The 23,364-nt window shown below is 43.5% G+C and overlaps 1 protein-coding gene and 1 long non-coding RNA gene across 3 annotated transcripts in view; one reads left to right on the top strand and one right to left on the bottom strand.

Moving 5' to 3' along the window:
* The first annotated feature begins 2,381 nt into the window (after positions 1-2,381).
* LOC148004248 (uncharacterized) lies at positions 2,382-10,300 on the top strand. Its single transcript, XR_015627338.1, has 2 exons — positions 2,382-3,121; positions 8,810-10,300. It is a non-coding gene; the product is annotated as an uncharacterized LOC148004248 (long non-coding RNA).
* Onecut1 (one cut homeobox 1) overlaps positions 8,875-23,364 on the bottom strand; it is a 34,124-nt gene continuing 19,634 nt past the window's right edge. Inside the window, exon 3 of one of the 2 annotated variants that reach the window (XM_087560530.1) lies at positions 8,875-16,187. In XM_087560530.1, coding sequence (XP_087416656.1) covers positions 15,895-16,187 — 293 coding nt within the window. In that variant the 3' untranslated portion in view covers positions 8,875-15,894. 2 annotated transcript variants of the gene reach the window in all.

The following is a 23,364-nucleotide window of genomic DNA, read 5'->3' as shown; positions in this document are numbered from 1 at the left end:
TCAAGCTGAATTACAGAGCAATCGTGATAAAAAAAACTGTATGATATTGTTACAGAGACAGGCAGGTACATCAGTGGAACAGAATTGAAGACCCAAAAATTAACCCATACACCTATGGTCACTTGATCTTTGACAAAGGAGCTAAGACCATTCAGTGGAAAGTAGACAGCATTTTCAATGAATGGTGCTGGTTCAATTGGAGGTCAGCATGTAGAAGACAAACCGATCCATTCTTATCTCCTTGTACAAAGCTCAAGTTCAAGTGGATCAGGGACCTCCACATAAAACCAGATATACTCAAACTAGTAGAAGAGAAAGTGGGGAAGAGCCTCAAACAGATGGGCACAGGGTAAATTTTCCTGAACAGAACAGAACATCAATGGCTTGTGCTGTAAGATCAAGAATTGACAAATGGGACCTTATGAAACTGCCAAGCTTCTATAAGGCAAAGGACACTGTTATTAGGACAAAATGGCAACCAACAGATGGGGAAAAGATCTTTACCAATCCTACATCTGGTAGAGGGCTAATATCCAACATATTCAAAGAATTCAAGAAGTTAGACTCCAGAGAACCAAATAACCCTATTAAAAATGGGGTACAGAACTAAACAGAATTCTCAACTGAGGAATATCGAATGGCTGAGAAGCACCTAAAGAAATGTTCAACATCCTTAGTCATCAGGGAAATGCAAATCAAAACAACCCTGAGATTCCACCTCACACCAGTCAGGATGGCTAACATTAAAATCTCTGGCGACAGCAGATGCTGGCAAGGATGTGGAGAAAGAGGAACACTCCTCCATTGTTGGTGGGATTGCAGACTGGTACAACCTCAGTGTGACTCTAACTTCATGAAATTCTTAGGCAAGTGGATGAAACTAGAAAATGTCATCCTGAGTGAGACAACCCAGTCACAAAAGAACACACATGGTATGCACTCATTGATAAGTGGATATTAGCCCAAAACTCAGAAAACCCAAGATACAATTCACAGACTATATGAAGCTCTAGAAGAAGGAAGTCTAAAATGTGGGTGCTCCAGACCTTCATAGAAGGGGAAACAAAATACTCACGGGAGGTAGAGAGGAAGAAAGAGGGACAGGATCAGGTATTAGAGGAGACGGGATGATATGGAGAAGTTCAGGAAATTGAACAGAGGTGTATAGCAATGGGTGATGGGGAACTGGGGTAGCCACCAGCAAGTCCCAGATGCCAGGAAAGCAAGAGGCCCCCAGGACTCAACATGGATGAGATTAGCTGAAATGCCCAACAAAGGAGAGGGGGAACCTGTAGAGACCATATCCAGAGGTTAGGCAAGGCCCCTAGTTGGAGCATGGGGACACCCACTCATCTCCAAATGTTTAACCCAGTATGGCTCCTGACTAAAGGAAATACAGGGACAAAGAGTGGCGCAGAACCTGAAGGAAAGGCCATTCAGAGACTGCCCCACCTGGGGATCCATCCCATATATAGACCAAACCCAGACAATATTGTAGATGCCAAGAAGGGCTTGCTGACAGGAACCTGTTACAGCCCTCCCTCCTTTTGATCTCTGGTTCTTCAGAGGTTTGCTGACAACCATGTAGTCACGTGCTGCCATCTAGTGGCCACCGTCTATATAACTAAGACACAGTTCTGGGAAAGATTCAGTAAGGGCCCAAGCCCGTCTAGTCATTTGACCTTGGGCACATGGTCATTTACAAAGTTTAAGACTACCCACTTGAGTTACACACACACACACACACACACACACACGCACGCACGCACGCACGCACACACTGAACTCATAATGTTTTAACTATGTTTGCTATCTTGGGCTTACTTCCTCTTATTGATTTTTATAACCAATTTTATAATGTCAATCATTTGTGTGCATGCTTCATTGTGATCAGTCCTTTTTTGTTTTTTTAGTTAGGAGCACAAATAGAAACTGTATGAAGAACTTTATGAGAAACCTTCAGGTTGGTCTGTAAGATTCCTGAACCTTTTTACACTCCTGTCAGTGACACAAATGAAAGATAAACTTCTTTAGGGACTCTCCAATGTTAGTTAAGGCCTTACTTATTTATTTTTTTGTTTATTCACTTGCGATGATCCTTCCTCCACATTCTGTTCTCCCAGGGCTATGTGACAGGCCTATGCCACAGGCTTGGGTTTAAAAAGAAAATGCTATCCTAACTGCCAGAAAGTGATGTTTTGTGATGGTTTTGATCTTCATTTCCCTAGCGACTTAATAAGTTAAGCATATTTTATGTGCTTGTCGGCCATTTGTGTGCCTTGTTATGAGAAATACCTACCCAGGTTGTCTGGCCACTTATTAGCTAATATTTGTATTTCTAAGTTATTTTCTATATATGTTGTGTGTCCCATGTTTCATCTGGGCAACCCTTAATTCCAATTGGCCAGGCCTCATGGCCATATTTTTATGACTTACTTATCCCATGGAGTCTTCTTCTCTCCCAACCTTCTCTCTCCCTCCTCCTTGTCATTTCCTCAGATCCCCAACCTGGGATGCAAAACTTCACTTGTCTCTCTTCTGTCCAGTTATAATCTGTAGGCATCTTAATTCATCAGTTGGGCATAACTTAGTAGCAAGATTACATAGCATCACTTTACGTGAGCATCTCCTCATCTCTGGGGGTCACTAGGGCCAGTTTTTAGCATTACAATGCACAGCAACACACCAAACTTCAACAATCCCAGGACTACCCTAGTATATGGCACCATTCATATTTAAGATGGGTACACACAGATATGCCCAGAGACTTGTATCCTAAGTTCTATTAAATTCACAATAAAGTTTACAGGTATTAACTGTAGGCATAAATTGTCTTGCAACCTACTTTTAATAAGGGTTCAACCTCTCCTCTAGCCTCCACGCAGCAGACGCAGTGGAAGAGAAAAGTTACTAGGATATGGGGGAGCGGGGAGTGGACCTGTTCAGCAATACTTCTTTGGGGGCGAGCTTGATCTTTCTTCTCAGCACTTCAGTCCCACAGCAAACACCACCTATGATTCAGCAGCTACAGTCCAGTCCTTTGAGCTTGCAGACATCTCGCACGGACTAGCAGCTATAGTTCAATCCTGAAGGAACCGCAAGGCTCGCCAACCAGCCTGAGGTGAGGCCTTGGAGGCTGCAAACTGTTGCAGGAACCTCATGAGCAGTTCTTTGGCAAGTATCTCTCAATGGCGTCGTTATCGCAGGTTGAGCTCAACAACGCTATGTAAAGTGAACCAATATGTGTGTATCGTTAACGAAGAATAGCGAGGCAGAGCAAATATACATACATACATACATACATACATACATACATACATACATACATACATTCATTCCTTCATCACAGGTTCTCTCACATGTTTGCTATATCAAAACATCCTTTCACCTGTGTTTGCTTCAGGAAAGCATTCTTTCCCGTGTCTGCTTTAGCAAGACATCCTTTCACCTGTGTGCCCCAGCAAAACATTATTTGGCATCACTAACGTTCCAAAGAAACTGGAAGTTTCCACTCCAATTAACAGTCACCAGTAGGTAGGAAGGTGTTTGATTTTGCTAAAGCTGAATTCTCAAAGCTCAGCTCCCAGCTATTCAGCCAAGCATTCATGTAGGAGCTGGTGTTTTGTCAATGTGGTGGTTGTTCATAATCTGTGAACACCAGCAAGCGAGGTTATTCTGTGTAGATGTATGTGTCTGTCCGGATTCCCAGCAGTGTCCTGGAAGTTTCCAAAAGCGTGTTATGAATGTCATAGCTGCCTTTTCCTTTTCATTTTTAACCTAGCTTTATGGGTTTTCCATGTGGCCGGTGCCTCCGGCAGCTGCGATATTAAACTCTTACTTTTCACTGTTCTTGACAAGTGCCCCCAGGGCATCAGGGTGAGCTCTAAGTTGGGCCAAATAAATACAAATCCCGTGAATAGTGATCTCTGGGGAGTTTCCAGAGAGGTCAGATATGGCATTTCACAGAGATCTGCACTTTGGGAGAGACCCATAGCCTACTGCCCTTCCGCCATGGCTAGGACATTGGTTTTCACTGACTGGGAAGCTATTGGTTCTTAAGGCTACTGGAGAGCCAGGGTGGGGAAATTAGGTGGCTCATTACACATTAAAACATCACAGACCTGATTATTGAGCCAGTTCTCTTCATGCACTCGTGTATGTATATGATGGGTGCATGTGCATGTATAACAGTTGCATGTGAAGTTCAAAAAAAAAAAAAACAGCCTTGGGTGTCATGCCTTAGGTGCTGTCTCCCTTTTTCCGAGACTGGCTTAGAATTCTCTGATTAGGCATGACAGTCTGTCCAGGGAGTCAGAGGGACATCTTGTCTCTGCTTCCCTAGCACTGAGGAGATAAACACACACACCATCATGCCCAGCATGTAGACACTGCTCTGGGAATCAAGCTTGGGTTCTGTGTCTCCCTAGCCCTCTGGTTTTCTTAAACACTCACTACTCAGATGGTGGCAAACCCATGACTAATTCCTACGGCTGACTAAGCCGTTTCTGCCAGTGTCCTTGTTCGTTTTGTGGGAGACACACTTTGGGGAGATCTCTCCTTCTCCTGGTATACTCAGAGTCCCCTTCAAGCCATAGGTCAGTGGAGTCTGGCTTCGGAGAACAGAGGTTCTTCTGAAACTCTGCCACTTGTCCCTGGCTATCTTCCTCATTCAGAGACTGTCTGCTGGAACAGGTCACGAGTGTCTTCATGTGATCATGATGCCCAACAGTGTGTTGGGGAAGGGATTTCATATACTCTTTCCTGAGTTCACTTCTCGAGAGCATCATGGTTCTCTGTGGGTCTGGAGAGGGCTAACTGAGCATTGAGACTCTGACATCTTCTGGTCCATTCATTCTAGATGAAGTCTTATTGTCAGTGTCAGGTCTAAGACACAGCAAAGTGAAGGCGATGGCAGGTCTCTTGTAAAGAGTGACCTCACTCTTTGTCTCCGTCTGGGCAACACAACGTGCTGATCCATTAAAGGGTGCCATGTGGAGGTGTGTGGAGGAAGAGTATTCACCTGTGTGTCTGTGTGTGTGCATACATGTGTGTGTTATATAAGGGGTCAGACGGAAGCCCATATGGAGATGAGGGGTAGGAGGCTGTGCTGGACACTCACAGGGAGGAATGGGGAAATTCCAGCAGTCAAGATGCCTTAAGGGCGGGGCATTGGCGCCTGACAGTTTTGCAGGCGATGACAGCTGAAGGGTAGGTGGGTTAGTATTCCAGGCAGGAACCTTCAAAGGCTGAGGCAGGGAGAGCAGAGAGAACAAACTCGGAGTGGCTCAAGCTGGGGAGGTTAGGAGCAGGACAGTTCTTATAGTGCCCCTTGTGACCATCTTGATGTACCTGGTATAGGGTTTAGATAATGCAATGATTAGTATGGCAATCAATATGAATATAAGGAACATGAACTCTATCCTAAATGCCCTAGACAACCAAGGGCTTTTCTGCCAGCTTATTACCAAGATATATATATATATATATATATATATATATATATATATATATATCTTGTATTTGTCTTATATATGTATAATACACATGTATATATGTATGTATGTGTGTATGTGTGTGTATATATGTGTATCTATATGTTGTATAACCTAATGTTGGTTGTTGTTTTGAAACAAGGCTTCTTCTGTGTAACCTAAGCTGACCTTGACTTCTTAACTATCCTCCTTCAACCTTCTTAGTCTAGGACAGCAGCTTGAGAAACCTGTGGGTCTCAACCAGTTTGAGGGGGTTGCACATCAGGTATCGTGCATATCACATATTTACATTAGGATTCACAGCAGTAGCAAAATGACAATTATGAAGTAGCAATGAGAGTGATTTTATAGTTGGGATCCTCACCACATGAGGAGATGTATTAAAGGGTGACCACATTAGCAAGGCTGAGGGCCACTGCTCAGAACCACAGGTGTGCTGTGTCCTGCCTTCCTTAGGGTGGCCAGTTCTTAAAGGCTCTTTCCTCAGAGTGCTGGTTAGGAAAGGGTGCCCTCCATCGCTTATAGCCAGAATTCTTGTCTTGGAGAGAGAACTTTTGAGGCCTTTCTCTTTCTCCTAAACAAAAATCTTTAAAAGGGAGGCCAAATGCAAAATTCTCCTACTTCACATTTCCTTACGGGTCTGGCTGATACCACAAACACTCTGTTTATGAACTCAGCAATCGCATTGGGATTAGAGGAGAAGGCTGAAGGTCGGGTGACTCCTTAAACACCCGGAAAGACAGAAGGGTGAGGCCTCCCTCCCTGCATGCGCTCAATGGCCCTGACCAGGGTGGAAACAGGAAGGCCCGCCACAGAAAAACTGGTCTCTGTTGTCGGAACTCACACTCAGTTCAGGGCCGCCAAAACTGAAGGGACTCAGGTCAACTCAAGCCTGGTGAGTGTGACTTTGGCAGGCCTCGTCCTTCTGCCCAATTCCCTCTGCCTCGGCAAAAAGTCAACACATAGCAGTCCTAAAGCAACCCCACGGCCCATCCCCTTATTTGGCTGCTTCCTCCTCCCGAGTTGACTATCAAGTTCCAGCTACCAAAGTTCTGAGGTCCAGCAATCAAAAGCCCCCATTGGCTCCCCTAATGAACACACCCAATTAAAGTCAAGCACCTCAGCCTAACATGGGGCTTCTCCTTGTACCTTTTAAACTCCACTCTCCTATGGACTGCATCTGTCTCCTCTCTAGAGGCAGTCCTTTGCTCTGGGACAAACACCCCTCCTCCCTCTCCCTTGTTCCCTTCCTTTTTCTCCCTCCTCCTCTATCTCCTGTCTTTGTCTCTTATTCCCTGCCCTCTGTCCCTCTGGGGCAAATAATCTCATTTGTGCTGAGAACTTGGTCTTGGGGTCCTAAGCCAATACCTTTTTTCAGGGAGCCCTGTAATGGAGGGAGAAAAATCAATTCCTGTAAGGTATTGTCTTCTAACCTCCGCAAGTTCTCTCTCTCTCTCTCTCTCTCTCTCTCTCTCTCTCTCTCTCTCTCTCTCTTTCCCTTCCGCACTCCCTCCCTCCCTCTCTCTCTCCCCCCTCTGTCTATCTTCTGTCTATCTCTATCTCTGTCTCTATCTCTCTCTCTCTCTCTCACAGACACACACACAGACACACACACACACACACACACACACACACACACCACAATGTAACTTTAAAAAAAAAAGAAAGATAGGAGATACTGACCACTCCTGGAGGGTTTCTATTTTTCTTCTCACTTTTTTTTTTTTTAATTTTTTTTTATTTTTTTTTTATTTTTTTTTATATTTTTTTTTAATTTTTTTTTAAATCACTTTTTTTTTTTTTAAGACAGGGTCTCACTATGTAGCCCTGGCTGATCTAGAACTTTCCTCTGTAGAGCAGGCTGGTTTTGAACTCATAGGGATCTGCCTGTCTCGGGCTTCCCAAGTGCTGGAGCACATCCGATACTTACATTGCAATTCAAAACAGTAGCAAAGTTGCAGTTAGGAAGTAGCATTGGAAATAATGTTACGGCTGGGGGGATACAACATGAGGAACGGTATTAAAGGGTCACAACTTTTGGAAGGTCGAGGACAACTACTCTATGTGGGTCTTACTTCTAATCTCCATAACAATGCAGTGATGCAGGCAGGTCCATTTTACAGAGAGGAAATGAGACTGGGGGAGTCATTTGCCCAAGCTCACATCCATAGTGATCAAGTACAACAGGAAATCCAAACCCACTTTCCATTTCCCCTGAGTCCTTCCCCCGTTGTTACTGGTGTGTTGTCACTGTTGAGAGAGAGGTTTTTAATGTTTCCCAGGCTGGCCCCAAACTCTTAGGCTTAAGCCATCCTTCTGTTTCAGCCCCACCCCTCATTGCTGGGGTGACAGGTCCAGTCCCTATATCCACTTCTTATGTCTTGGTCATTATTAAATAAAAGACAGCTCTAAGCAGGGCATGCATGGTTCAGGGCTATATAGCAGTTCCCTGTCTCAAAATAAAATAAAAGTAAGACTCTAATTCTCCAGCCATCTAGCAGGCCCAGAGATACACACATTCATTTGATATAATCTTATTGTGGAAACCTGGAGGAACTTCAAGTGCCAGCCTCTCTCTAATCATTTTTACTTCTTTTGCAAGACCATCTGGTTGTTAGGAATGGCTCACCTGTAGAAACAGAAGGCCCTACTTTCATTTAAAAAGATATCCTCCTGCCAGGCAGGCAGTGGTGGCAAACTCCTTCAATCCCTGTCCTAGGGAAACAGAGGAAGACGAATGTCTGTGACTGTGAGGCCACCCTGGTCATATGTCCGGGGGTGAGCATGGGAAGAAGATATCTCTTGCTTCACTAAGCAACATCTGTTTTAAAAAGATTGTGTTTATTTCCCCAACTTCCCCCAGGGCTCAGGGAACATGGAGGAAGAGGGGGCAGAAACTTTGTAAGAGCCAGGGGTTGGGGAGGACTACTGTAGAGCCATATCTTCGGGACGCGATTGAAACACTGCACTCAAACTCACAGTAGCTGTGGTTGCCTAAGACCTGGACAATACCAAGCCAATCAACATTAGGGCATGGACAGGGGAGGGGCTTACAAGCCCCACCCCTAGCTGAGGACCTAGGGACCACTGAGGGCTACTGGAGGAGGAAGGATCAGTTTTCTTTAAGGCTTTGGCTCTTGGCAGGTTGGCCAGGTTCCAGTAGATGGCCCCACACCGGTGAGTATATGGGCAGCACAAATTAGACGCAGTGGGTTAGTAATAAAAATACATTTAAAATTTTGTTTTCTTAATCTTTAAGCGCAGCTCTGGCATGGATTCTTAGGCACGGGGTCCTCTCACCTTTGCTCTTCTTCCAGAGAAAATCCAGAGACCGCTCACTCAACACCGCAAGTGGAACGAAACGAAAGAAGGCAAAGGAGTGTCTAAATTTAAAGTGCTGGAAAATCCAACATTTTATTCACTACATTTCGGTGACTACACAAATGCGGAAACATCGTAACACTGGGAGCGTGATGACATCACCACTTGCTTTTTTTTTTTTTTTGTCTTTTTCTTTTTCTTTAGCAAACACAGCAGATGATATTGCACGGCATAAAGTGAGAACAGTATCGAAGCTCAAAAAAGGAAAAGAAAAAAGGAAAAAAAAAAAAAGGAAGAGGAAAGAAAGAAACGTTAACGCAGTACAAACCAGAAGAATGCCTAACACACGACACATTTTTGTCGCTACGCACGAAAAATACAGAAGAAGCATCGACAGAGAAAGACGGGGTATCGGCAAACGACCATACTGGGTACAATAATAATTTCATCTGATGTGTTGATGCAGTGTAGAAACTACCACCATTTTCTAATTGACAAAGAAAAGGATAGTAACGTTTGTCTCTTATCAGAAATCTTCTAAGCCCCTCATGGTTAGGTGTGTAGTTAATGAATCATGTATTTACCTTTTCGTTGATTTCTTTATTTGTTGCTACGGAAGAACTCCCCCTGCCCTTGGAAGGTTTTCTATCCTACAGATCTTTTCTTTAATTTTTTTTTTTTTTACCTGATGATTGTCTTAGGCATCCTCCTTACATAACGAATCATCAAGCTAACTTGAACAGGGAAACTGAGTCACACTCTTACAATAGCTGAGCTCAAAAAATGTGCTGAAAACAGAAAGGGGGTGGGGAGGGACAGGTCTTAGTGAGTGACAGACGGGCTGGTTCTGACTGGACAGCAAAAGAGGAGGGGAAGGCATAGGACAACAACTAGCAAAACAAGTGGAAGGTGATGTTTTAAAGTTTATTATTACTTTTTTAAACTGTCAGTTGGTTCAGATGGCAAATCTAAAATGAGCCCACAATGATTATGTAATAAATGCAGAACATACTATATATATATTTTAAAAAAACCTTTCAACACTAACACAGAAGTAGAAAATGTGACCTTGTAAAGAATTCTGCTTTGAGCTTCATTGCCAATCGTTTCTCTCAAAGCCTTTCCTCAGCTCCCTGACTCGGCTCAGGGCAGACTTATTACCTTATTCCCATATATAATCAGTATAAAATTGTTCCTGTTGACCCAAAACCTACACCCCCCTCCCTTCTCCTTTCCCACCCCAAACATGCCTGTAAAAGTGTAGAAGGGCAAATGCCTGTGTTGAGAGGAATGGTGTATACATTGATGGGTCTATGCAGCTTAGGCCAGTAAAGCTGAGAGGTGGCTCCTGGAAGGTGGCCCTGGTCCTTGAGGGTCCTGTGTGTGCTGATCAAGAACCAGACCTGCCTGGCCAAGGCTCATGTCTGTTTGTGAGGTGGAGAGTGAGAAGACACACATTCAAATAGCTCTGGGATACACTATTTCTCCCCAAGACCATTAGAGTCCTTCCCATTTGGGTAAGGCAAGGATGGGGCAGCTATGGGGAGCAGAGGTGTGCTGTTCTTAAGCGTATTTCCAGGGTGATCATTGAGCTAAGTGAATTTCTTTTGCTTCTTGCCCGTGCTGCTGGGGACTGGTGGGAGCGTCCAGTCCCGTCTTTCTTTCAGAGAGAGCTTGGTGGATAGGCTGCCTTCCACCCGGAAGTGCAGAAACAAGGACGGTTGAGAAGTGTTTCCAGATTCAAGTTAGCTTGTCTCTTTGGGTTTTTAGACTTTGACTTCTACCCATGCTTGGGGAGTTAAAAAACAAACAAATAAAAGCAGTGGTGGAACAAAGTATCCCACAAACACAGGTGCAGTGAGACACTTGGGAAAAGGTCTTAACCAGTTTGAAATGTCAGGTCTTACCTGCAAAGTGATATTTTTTTTCCCTAAAAAAAACCCCACATAATAATAAATGAAAGGAAAACCACAGGTAATGCCTTCTGTCTTCCTATCTTGGTACTCATTTGGCATGTACGAGTTTTTGAGGGGGAGCTGGCAGTGTTCGGAGCACATGCAGATGTGCCCACAAAGAACAAACTAAAGACAACACCCGGAAGGCAAAGCTCCTGCCTTCAGCTTAGCATCAAGAACAAAAGAGATAGTAACGTAAAGTGTTGGCCATTTCAACTGTACTATATACACTGTAAAAACTACACAGTCATAAATTAACAAAGTGATTAAATTAGTTCATATAAAATGTAATTAAATTAAAACAAATCACAGCACATTATAGAGAAAAATAGGAACCAGTTTCACAAAAGATTATATATATATATATATATATATAATTTTTTTTACCCTGTAGAAACAAATTTTCTACAAAACACAAAACTTTCATAAGTAACCATCAAAATGAAAATCTTTGTTATTCCATTCTTGCATTTTTATACAACCCTTAACATTCCCAGAAATTAACTCTTCCTTGAGCAACTGAGGAGTTCAGGTAAGAAAACAAACCCCAAACCAAAGGGGGGGAGGAAGGGAACACCGGAACGCACAGCTACAAAATAAATAAGAATTATAAAGGTTTTTTTGTTTTCTTTAAAGTAACCTTAATAATTAACAAACTAGTAAGTTCTGCCTTATCACATAGATTCTCTATACAACATAACCCTAAAACTTTATTACTATGAGGTATTTGGAGGAATTGGTAAAAGTGATACACGGCCTGCCTGGGGAAGGGACTCCATGAAGGGATGGGGAGGGCCTCAGGACAGAAAAAGAGGAGGAGCTTTGGTTTATCAGCGAGAATTGGGGTGGGGGAAGTCATCCTTTGGTATCAAAGAAAGTTTCATTGCATGGTTGCACAGAAAAAGCACCACGGTGAATAATTATTCCTTTTTTTTTTTTCATTAGTGGCCTTTCTAAGAGGCTGAGGTATTCAAAGAGTATAAGGTGAGAGAGGTTAACAGCGGTTTAACACTTTGGTTCAAGCAAGGCACTCGTCCTAGGAGTTCACAAACTTTGCAACGTGTTTGCCTAGAGATTTACAAGAAGTAGCAGTAATAAGAAGCAGCGTTCCTAACGCCGTTGTTATCGGTATCGTATTGTTATTAAGAATGAAGACAACTTTACACACTGAGTGACGAGGGAGGGAGAAGGTGGGGAAGGGAAAGGGTGGAGTTCCCTCTGCAGACCATGGCCGTGCATGAAAATATCTTTGGTATTCTTTGGTATATCAATGTGATTAAAATCACCAATGGAAATTGAGTGAGGTAGAGTCTTTGGTTCGCACTATAAATAGTAGATCTTTACACTTTTTTTTCTGTTTTTCTTTTTTCTTTTTTTTTTTCCTTTTTTTTTAAAATTTTTTTAAACACATGGAAGTAGCTATTTCTTACCTTCTGCTTCTTTGTTCACACTATTTGGGAAATAGTTACCAAATTCATTGTAAAGCAAACCCACACCACCGTTGTAACCCAGAAGGCCAAGTGCATCCCCCAACAGCCTCTGGTATTTGAATGCGCCCTAAACAACCAGATAGAAAAAGGAGACGTGCTTTCTCTTTGTTTGCTGAATGCATAGTTTCATCCTGTATGTACAAAGGAGGGAGGACGGACCATAGGGGACATGTCCTTAGACTCTTTGGTTTAGCAAAGCTGCATTTAACCTGCAAAGATGGGTTCTTCACCTGGGTTAGCAACGGGAGTGGGGCGGGTCCAAATATAGCGAGCACTTTTATGTTGTTCTGGAAAAATAATTATGTCTTTCTGAGGGACTGAGGGGCATGGTGAGTGTCAAGTTCTGTCAGAACTTGTAGATCTCCCCATACATTTTCTTTGGTTTTTGGAATCAATTCCCAAGGTGCCCAGGGACTTAGTCCCCAGGACCCAGAATTCCTCTATCTGGACAGTTACTGAAATCTGAGTTTTACAATCTCTAGACTCCTCCAAACATTATTCTGGATGGCTTTCTGCTAAAGCTTCCAGTTATCTGAGGACCTGAATGACTTACGTCCAAAACCACTCTAATATATATATGTGTGTGTGTGTGTGTGTGTGTGTGTGTGTGTGTGTATGTGTGTGTGTGTGTGTGTGTAAAAGTAAAATAAAAATAAAATAAAAAGGAAGAAACAAAGAGAAGTATTTGAAGCCTGACTGTGTGATGGGCATAGCGATAAGAAATAAACTCTTGGAGTGAATGGTTTGAAAGGACCGAGAAATGATAAATGACAAGTGACATGTGACCTACTCTGCAGGTCATGGCGGGAGCCATCAGATAGCACTACATAAACAAGGACGGAAGTGTGTCCTCTGAATGCTGGTTCCAAAGCAAAGAAAGGGTCGCTCCTCTAGGGTGTGAGAAGGTATTGCTTATGGAAGGCGGAGTCTATCTGCTACTATTTCTAAGAAGCAAAAGTTTGGAGGAAGAATTGCTTTGCGGCTCTGCCTTGTGCCTCTGCTTATGAGAAAATATATCTCTAGGACCTGAAATTGTATAATGGGTGCAAATTTAACGCTGGTATGGAATTATCTTTGGTATCAGCAAGTAGGGTAACTGGTAATTTCTCAGAAATCTATCGTAGTGGACTTTTAAAATGTAGACTTTTTTTTTTTGAAGACTGCCTCCACAGGACCAATATGATTGGCTTGAAAAAATGCAAAATGGAGTTGGGTTAATCGTGAAAGGAACATGGTAAAAGCAAAGTCAAGACATGAGGCTGACTGAATCCTTTTTTTTTTTTTTTCTTTTTGACTTTTCTTGGAGTATTTAAAGTTGGTAAGATTGTGTGTAGACACAGCTGGGTTTCCCCTGAAATTTTAATTCCCTTGTTTTAAGTAAATAAGGCTATCCTTTGTCTTACATTATAAATGCACCTGTATTCCCCAGTTCCCTCCACTATGAAGAGAGAAGATATATTTCTGTTTTTCCCATTTGCTACTGAAAACTACAGCAAAACCCGAAGGGCAGTGATCTACTGGATCTCATGATTGAACTAGAATTGTGCCATATTCGGAAGGAAAATTTTTTAGGTTGGAATCTTGGGTGAACTTTTAAGAATACTAAGACTAAGCATGTCAAGATGTTCCCTTCGCTCACTTGACAGTGAGGAGGTAGGGGACGGGTGGTCCAATGGTCAGCTTAGGTTCCTGTCACTGGGTCCTGAGATTTGACCCCAAGAAGTGAGATTTTGTGTTATAAATCTTTAATTTTTTTCATCTGGCATTGTAGGGAATCCCAGTGGAGAACTTACTATCAACATAGCTTTCAGCGTTCTCTCTCTACCGAGGTGCAATATCGACTGAGGGTCTCCCATTCCTGACTTCCCTGTTTAGCAGGTGTCTGTCCACATTCAGCTGAGTTCAGACAGAGTATTTCTGGGAGTCAAATGATCTCTAGAACCTTGTTTTCTTTTTCCTGCCTTGGTCTGTTCATCTCCAGTTAAATGATTTGGGAAAAAAAGTCAAGATTTAAAATTCTGATTGGGAAGCTTGGGACTCATTTTTCTCCTGTTCTCCATTAGAGAGTAGAAACCATGTGATAGAGTTAATTACCAGGTCTGTGGATAGCAAGAAGGAATGTAAGTAACATGCTTTGGAAGCTACGCTTAGTAAAACGAGTCCTTTAATTCTGAGAGAAAGAAGCATCTTAAAGTGAGGCTAGAACTCTGGCTTCTTCTATGTGGCTCTGCTATTCTGCTGTTTCTCAGTGGCATCCGCTGAGTTCCCGGCAGCTACACTGTAAAACCCCTGAAATTGCCAACAAGCCGGTTCAAGTGCTTTTTAGGATGGTTACAAAATATGGGATAACGGATGTGATTAATGTTGGGTCTGCTTGTTTCATCAGTGTTTGGGAAGAATTTTTAAAAGATATTTGGTGCCAAGTGCATAAAGTAAATTTAAGCAAAATTAATCTAAGTTTGTTTTTTTCAAACAGGGGAAATCACTTTGGACAATTTTCCTAATTTAGTTATATCTGCCATGTTAAGTTCAGTTTTGTAGTGTTTCTACAGGGACCTACTCTGAAAGGGTCCTCGCATCTTCTTGGCTGTGAGTAGATTATGCATTATGTCTTTTTTGTGTGTAAGTGGCATTTATGGGTCCTGTGTGCATCGAATCAAACTCTTTGTCATGGTGGTAACTGCTTCCCTGAAGCCACATTCTTCCTTGCCAGTTCTGAAAACTCCTATTTCAAACGCTTCAAGAGTCATAAATAATAGTCCTGAATCTACGTGGCATGTGGATTACAGCTAGATCAGTTCATACGTATAACTTTACATAGTATCTTGTGTAAAAATAGCTTTGGTTATTAAAATCATTGCAATAAAATACCTGTACTATAATACTGTGTCTTTGGTACCTAGGTGATTCTTTTTTTTTTTTAATGGATGGACTCTTGTTTCATTTTTTTTTTTAAAAATATCTGAACATTTCTTAACAAACAAAGAGAGCGTACTGGTTTAGGTGCCATTCAAATTTTCTTTGCTGGGTTTGAATCTGCATTTAGGTTGTGGGCCTGGCAGGTTCAAACGCTAGGCTTAGATGAGAAAACTCACATCTCAGATCCAATGAACTTAGAAATCCCACACCAGCTTGGTCATGTCATATGGTGCAACCCTTCCTGAAGACCAGCCGTGCCTGAGTCCCTAAACACTGGTGTTGCTGTGTGTTTACGTGTGCACGCATGCACACACATACTCACACGTGATATTGAGACACTACACACCTTTGCAGTGTGGTGGAACAGATAAGAACGTCTGATCTTAAAAGATGTCCACTCGATGGCTCAAACATTACTGTGCTTAGAGCCACTGAGCAGCCGAGCACAGTGAGGTGCAGGGGTTGAAGGCGCGAGATCCGACGTTTTCTCCATCATCTTTCTTGCCGAGTCTTGCCCCGCTGAAGTATGTGTCTCTGAACAAAGTCAGAATGCAGGTGAGCTTTTTAGTCTTTGGTTTCTTTGGACTATAAATACCACTTGTTTTCCTTCAAATATTTCTAAGTATAAACCTGCTATCTTGAGGTCCTGGTCTTTAAAAACTTTTTTTTATTTAATTTAAAGCTTTTCCACCGAGGTTCTAGTCCGTGGTTCTTCCTTCATGCTTTGGTACAAGTGCTTGATGAAGACGAAGAGTTGCCTGAATTGGAGCTGCCCTCGTCCTGCCATTTGTCCAGACTCCTCCTTCTCGCATTCATGAAGAAGTTGCTGACAGTGCTCAGCTCCAACCCCAGCTGCTGGGAAATGGTGATTTGTAATTCTTTGGACGGACGCTTATTTTCCTTGAATATTGCATGTAGAGTCCGACGTTGGACGTCTGTGAAGACCAGCCTGGGCTTTTTGGGGGTGTTGCCTCTGTCCTTCCCGTGTTCTTGCTCTTTCCTTTTGCAGGCTGCAAAGAGATATGGAAGATGTTTAGAACAAATTCCCTGCCGGGGATTGGTCAGTCATTCCTCACAGCCTTCTTCCTGTCTGCTGACCCCTGACTTAAAGCACCGAGAATGGCTGGGAGGAAAACTTTTCAGCACAGAGGGCTGAAATACAGGTGGCACTTTGTGCACTGTGGGTGGGTCCTGGCTTTGACCAGTTTCTGCAGTCTGTCAGGTAGCTCCACCAAGCCTCCAGCTAAATGAGTTGTTTGTGTTTCTCTTCTAGAAGGACATTTAATTCTCTCTCTCTCTCTCTCTCTCTCTCTCTCTCTCTCTCTCTCCCTCCCTCCCTCCCTCCCTCCCTCTCTCTCTCTCTCTCTCTCTCTCTCTCTCTCTATATATATATATATATATATATATATATGTGTATGTGTGTGTGTGTGTGTGTGTGTGTGTGTGTGTGTGTGGTGTGCACATGAATGCAGGTGTCAATGGAGGTAAGGAGAGGTTATTAGATCTTTTGGATCTGTAGTTACAGACATTTGTGAACCACTTGAGTTGGTTCTAGGACCCAAACTTGGGTGCTCTGGAAGACCAGCAAGTGCTCTCAACCACTAAGCCATTTTTCTAGTTCCTAATTTGAACTTTAGGGTTTTTTTTTAACTTTTAAAATTATATTTCTTTATTCGTGTGTGTCTGTGGTCTATGTGTATAACTCCATCATATTCTAACCTTACACTTCCCCCACAGAAGGTGTTTTCTAAAGCACCACCATCTTCTCCCAGCATGCACATCTCTGTCTCCCAGAAACCATGAGTAAAGACAGAAGCCAGTTGGCAGTGGGGAAGACCCAGAGTTCGACAGAGGCAACCGAGGAGTGGGATATGCTTCTCAGGAGGTGGAATCCAGAGAGCCTGATAACCTGGCTTAGGGGCCCGGGTGGAAAGAGTTCAGAATACTTTTAGGTTTCTTGTTAGATGATGGCACATGGAAAAAATAAATTTTTATGAGGGTGTAATTACTTGTATATAGGACAAAGTGCATTGGAAGTGCTGGGTTGGCATTCTGTTAAAGATCTCCGATAGGTAGTTGTCCAGAAGACAGCAGGATGTATGGAGCCTGGAGCTCAGGGGACAGGTCTGAGCTAGAAATACAGCCTTGGAAGTCATTAGGGCTCTGGATGATAAATTATACAACGCATACTTATAGAGAAGTAAATAACAGTATTGGGCGAAGCCTCAACTTATCTATCATTCAAAAGGCAGAGCTAGGGGAAATCTCTGCAGAGACGTCCATTTCCCAGCTAACCAGGGAGCACATTTGAAGGGCTTGAAGCAGGTCCTGGGTACTTGGCAGGATTCCGTGGACTGAAGCCACCCATAGCCATCAGTCTCCACCTGGCATCAGAGCAGAGAGACTCTCTCTTCCACAGGGGTCTTTGAAGGGAGGATTTACAGGCCAATGGCACCTGGAGAAACCTTACCAGACAGCCTCTTCTTCAAGATTCATATATCACACCTGTTTCTCAAATCCACTCAACCCCAAGTCCTTTGTGGTAGGGTGTGCATAGTCATAAATCATACAATACTCATATCGGGGAAATGTAGGTCACTATATTTTTCTGGTCAAGGTCTCAAGTGCTGTAGATACTGCAGGGTCAGAAAGCTGGGAGGTGAAACTCTATTGGAACAAGGACTTGGCTAGCCTCCTCCTCCAGACTCCCAGTTAGGGTGTCCTGAACAATGCAGGCTGGAAGGGGAGTGCAGACCCTATGGGGCTATTGGAGATGGTATTTCCATGCTACATTTGGAGAGAAACCTGAGTTGCCAAATACGAAGGCTGTGGTGTCAATAGAAGAGAGAACAGACAAGCTCATTTAGGCCATGAGGTGACCAGAGGAGAAGAGGAATAGCATGCAAAAACAAAGCCATACTTCTGGAAGCGTCCATAAGGTATAACTGTTAGAGTCCCTAAGAGACCAGACAAATGAGAGAAATGCTTTGGGATGTCTATGGGATACATTACCAGATAGAGGTGACCCACACCAAGATAGAAAAGCTCAAGCTAGAGGTCTGAGTCTCCACACATGTATGTGCGAGCTTGGGGATGCATGCACAAGGAATGGGGACCAGAGGCACTGCAGTGCAGGGAAGTGCTCACAGACAAAGGCACACACAAGATATACATAGGAGTGGGTCCATAGGAGGGAGGCAGAACTGGATTTGGGGATACTGCAGACACATGAAGCCCCAATGAGTCCCCTCCAGGAAGGAGGCAAGTCAACGTGCTTTCAGGATCCTGTGGCGAATTGTGAGAGATGCCTCAGCCAGATGAGTAGCTTCAATCTGCAAGGTGTGGGCATTCATAGTCCCATGCAGGAGGCAGAAGGATTGTGCACATCAGGAAGGAGGGAAGGAGAGAAAAGAGCCAGGTGCAGGTGGCAAGCATCTGTAATTACAGCAGGTAGGGGAATGGAGGCAGAAGGATGGTGAGCTCACAGTAGGGAAAGGGCAGAAGTATAATGTCTGGGAACTGGCTTTGCCTATAATATGCAAAGCAGAGCCAAATGTGCTTTGGAAACTGAGTCTTCAGGGTGTTAAAAGATTAACATGGGTTGGGGCTTTAGCTCAGTGGTAGAGCGCTTGCCTAGCATGCGCAAGGCCCTGAGTTCGGTCCCCAGCTCTGGAAAGAAAAAAAAAAAAAAAAGATACTCCGTGAACAGAGTTTTGAGGTCAAGTCAGTTTGGAAATGCTAATTGATGAAGCCTAGCTATTTAATTCAGATACCCCCTCCCCTCCCCGACCTTCGTACACAACTCATCCTGGAATGTGGGAATGTGCCCCAGCTCATGCTATCAGAGACTTTTAGGGTTTGCTTCCATTGGAGGAGTGTTTCTTAATGTGTGGTTGGCTGGCCTCAGGCTTGCCTTGTGAGCTGTCACTGACCTACAACAGGATCACTGTAGGAAACTAAGAGTGAGTAGGGAGAACTGTCAGAGATGCTGACATCGCTGGAATACCCATGCACGAGTATAGTCCTATCAGGACACTTTCCCCACATTACAGGACTACATGTCCAAGACACATGTAGATTAAAAATACACCAATAAACAAGCAGTGCTCAACTACCTAGATTTTAAGAAGCTTTGGCACTGGAACACACTTTAAAAGTGTGGTACATAGTGACACCCTAGAACCGACTCTGAGCCAAGGATCTGAACATCACCTTGTCAAATTTCCTTCCGCAATGACTCAAAGATCTTTCCAGCACTGAAAAGTGTTGACTGATGGGGCCGGAGAGATGGCTCAGCAATTAATGGCTCTTGCTGCTCTCCAAGGGGCTGGGAGTTTGGCTCCTAGCACTCACATCAGGTAGCTCATGGATGCCTCTAACTCTGGCTCCAGGTGATCTGACACCCTTTTTTGGCCCCTTTAGGCACTGTACTTGAGTGTACATACCTACATAAGACACACATGCATACACATAAATTAAGAATAAAATAAGTCCAAGTGTTGACTGAGAAGTGCCAGGAATCTGTCTGGGAAAGTGTGGGCATGGATATCATGGTCTGGGGGGAACATTTACAAGGATGAATGGATACAGATACAGACCATAGTCTGTAAAGAGAATTCTGTGCAAGTTCCTCGCTATTTTTGAGCTTGATGTCTTCAGTTACAGTGTGCTTCTTGTTTCCCAGGTTGGTAATAAATTGTAAGCAAGATTACATTCCTAGATGTGATTAAAACCATAAGTTCCTAAGAAGTATCGCAGAAGTTTGCAAATTAGAGGCTGGAGGTGAAACTTAGTGGCAAGCACAAAGCCCCGAGTTCAATTCCCATCACTGTACATTTTTTTTGCATATAAATTTACCAAGCTTCCCTTCCTTCTTAAGTCAGTATGCAAGTCAGACACTGGGTTCAAGTCTTTGCTGACTCTAACTTGTGTTCTGAGGTTGTCAGATCCTGGAGACCTCTTTAACTGAGCAAATATCAGTGGAAGGCCTCTGAGGACTCTGAAACCACCATTCAGGGCTGAAGCACCTCTTCTGGTTTCCAAAGTCTACTATGACCTTAATCAAATAGTATTTGAAGCAAACCTCCGTCTCTCTGTCTCAGTGTGTAGCTGCTGCACTGACTTCCATTGTACCACCTCTGATCTTTATGGGTTTTTATTTCTATTCTTATTGTTTGTTTGGGACAGTATTTGATTTCTCAAGCCAACTTGGACCGTGATGTGTAACAGAATGAGGGTCTGAGGACCCCTCAAGAATGGGGTTGTAGGCAAAAGTGCCATCACATCTCATTTAGACTGAACCAAGCTTCATGCAAGCTACCCCATCCCTCTACGTATTCTACATCCCCAGACTCCTTCACTGCTTTAGAAAAAGAGCAAATAAGACACGAGTTGTGTGATAGACTCCTGTAATCTATCCCAGGCCATAATGGGATACAAAGGGAGATCCTGTCTCCCTCCAAGGGACAGATGACAAGAACAACAACAAAATGAAGGAGCGGTGGCTCTGTAATCAGCAAGTCCAGACTCAATCTCATTTAGATGGAGGCGGAAAAACAAATCCATGCCCCTCACAATTGCTCAAATCATCGATATAAGAGCTCAAAGCCATGACAAGCACCACAGACTCCACAAACGGTTTAATGCTGTAACTTCCGAGACCCCTGAATCACTAGAAAGAAATAGAGGCTAGAGAAATAGCTCAGCAGCTAAGGGCACATACTGCAGTGTAGAGGACTTGGGTTTGAGTCCCAGAGCCCAAGTCAGGTGGCTCGCACTATGTATAGCTTTAGGGCATCTGTCAAAATCCTTCCTGCCTCTGCAGGCAATTACACTCATATACACACGGGCATACACATAAACTTAATTAAAAATCATAAAGATACACCTTAAAATATGTGCATGCGCACATGTGTAACAGGAATATGTGTGTGCATGCTTTTGAAGCTGAGTTTCTAGTCTTCCATTACAGGTGTAGGAACAGTTGTTTGAATGCACTTGCTTGTGTTTCAAGTGTCTGTCTTAGGGCTGGCTGTTTCACACAGGTGGAATTGTGGCTGGAGAGAAGGTCTTTCTCAGTGTGTAAGTGCTGTGTGCTCAAAGGGGCCTAAGAGATCATGCCATGGGAAAAGCACTCATTCTGTCACAAGCTTGGTTTCTGCTGTGGAGCTAATCAAATCCTTATGCCAACCTGGGCCAGGTTCCTCAAGAAGTAAAAAGAAAAACAACTTCATGGCTTGACAATGCCAGCAACCACCATGATCTCTGAACAGACCTTAGCCTGTTAGCCTCTGTGGAAGTTATGGACAGCGTAAGCCAGGCCTGGAATTCCAGCACAGCACGTGGGAGGCTGGGGGATGGGGATGGTTGGGGGAGGCAAACCTGGGCTACATTACAAGATCCTGTCTCAACCCACTCCCCAACCCAAAAATGAAATGGACTCCTCAGAAAGCCTGGGTTGAACTGTATGATGGTCTCTTGGTTCAGCTGGGCAGACACTCCGTTCCACATCCGTTTGTCTCACTATGCTCGTAAGTCAATGTCAGTCCTTGGTCTTGTAAGCAGGGATGAGCATGAGGTGGGGGCAGACTAGGATGAGGCCCTTTTAGCCTCCATGTGGAAGAGGAGAGACGGGGAGCTGAGGGCATCATGTACACATACCCAAACACATTCACATAATCAAAAAATATTTTAGAAGCCCTTCGATCATTTGGAGCCCAGTAACTGGTATGGTTCTTGCAGTGATGATGTGTGTTCCACAAGCCAGTCGAGATATATAGCTGACTTGATGAACTACATGCTTAGTTTGCATTTTAACTCATGTATGCCTATTGTGAATTATAAAATTTATTGATCTGATTTATAATTAGCATCTATACATTTTATAGAATTCATAACAACTAAAAGTTATTAAAAACAAAACCAAAAACAAAACCAGAACTATAAAAACCAGTTTCCAGGGACAGGAGATGATGACTCAGCAGGTAAGATCTCTTGCTCTTGGGTACCTGAGTTTGGGTCCCCAGCACTCACATCGAAAGATGGGCGGGGCTGCATGGGCCTGTTACTCCAGTGCCTGTGTCTGGAGAATTGCTGGGGCTTACTGGTTGCCAGTCTAGCTCCAGGTCCAGTGAGAGACTATCTCAAGGGAATAAAGAGTGACAGAGAGGGATACTTGTGCACAGTCAAATTAAACTAATTTCCTATAGTTGATTTCAAATGAGTGAAGCATCTGCCTCGTTTGGATTTCTGGAAAGATTCTGTATAACCATACTATAAATTTCCATAATATGCCAATAATATACCCTGAAAAATGAACTTTACAGGGGTCTCCTGAAGCCCAAGAAGAAAGCTCTGCTCTACCTCAGTACTCAAGGATCTTGATACTATGACCTCCGCCACCCTGCATTCTCCTGACTGCCCACGCCCTGCCTGTCACTCGTACCACACTGCTCAGTTGTACCCAAACGCACCAACCACGTTCATGCTTCTACAGCTTCACCTAAGCTATTCCCTCCACTCAGAATGCCATGTCTTCCTTCTTTCCATACAAAGGATTCCTTACAGAGTAAGGCCAGGTTCCAGAGTTTCCTTTTCTCTATGCTTCCTCTGTCCCAGGGAAAAATTGTTGGTTCCCATGACAACAGAACAGCCCTGCCCCCATCACTCCACCCCCCATCCCACTCCCTATCCCCACCCCCAATTTAGTTCATTCCTCATCAATCTCTCCCAGTGGAGTGGAGACAATCTTCTTACATGGTTAACAAAAAGGCTAGACCACAGATCCTCCCTTACGCTCCCCCCAGCAAACTAGCATTCTTGTTATATAAATAGACTAAATGTGGGCCTGTAGAAATTAGAGATAATAAAGACTAAAATTTAATATCGAATTTCAAAAATACTGTTCCTGAATGGCTACTCTTGAAACAGGGCAACTCTATTGAGTAGATTATTTCTAAAGTGACATTAGAAATCAGCGGCGGCTGGAGAATTAGCCCAGTGGTTAAGAACACTTGTTGCTTTTTGCGGAGGACCTGAGTTTGAATTCCAGCACCCTCTCGATGACTTACAACTGTCTGTAACTCCAGTGTCCGTGAATTTGACACTCTCTCCTGGCCTCTGCAGGCACCAAGCACACATGTGGTGCATATACACGCATGCAGATAAAACATTCACACACATAAAGTA

The sequence above is a fragment of the Rattus norvegicus genome, chromosome 8 (assembly GCF_021556685.1).
Source record: "Rattus norvegicus strain SHRSP/BbbUtx chromosome 8, alternate assembly SHRSP_T2T, whole genome shotgun sequence".
Classification (NCBI taxonomy): domain Eukaryota; kingdom Metazoa; phylum Chordata; class Mammalia; order Rodentia; family Muridae; genus Rattus; species Rattus norvegicus.
Note: the sequence above shows the minus strand (reverse complement) of the source record. Positions and strands in the feature narration are given on the sequence as shown.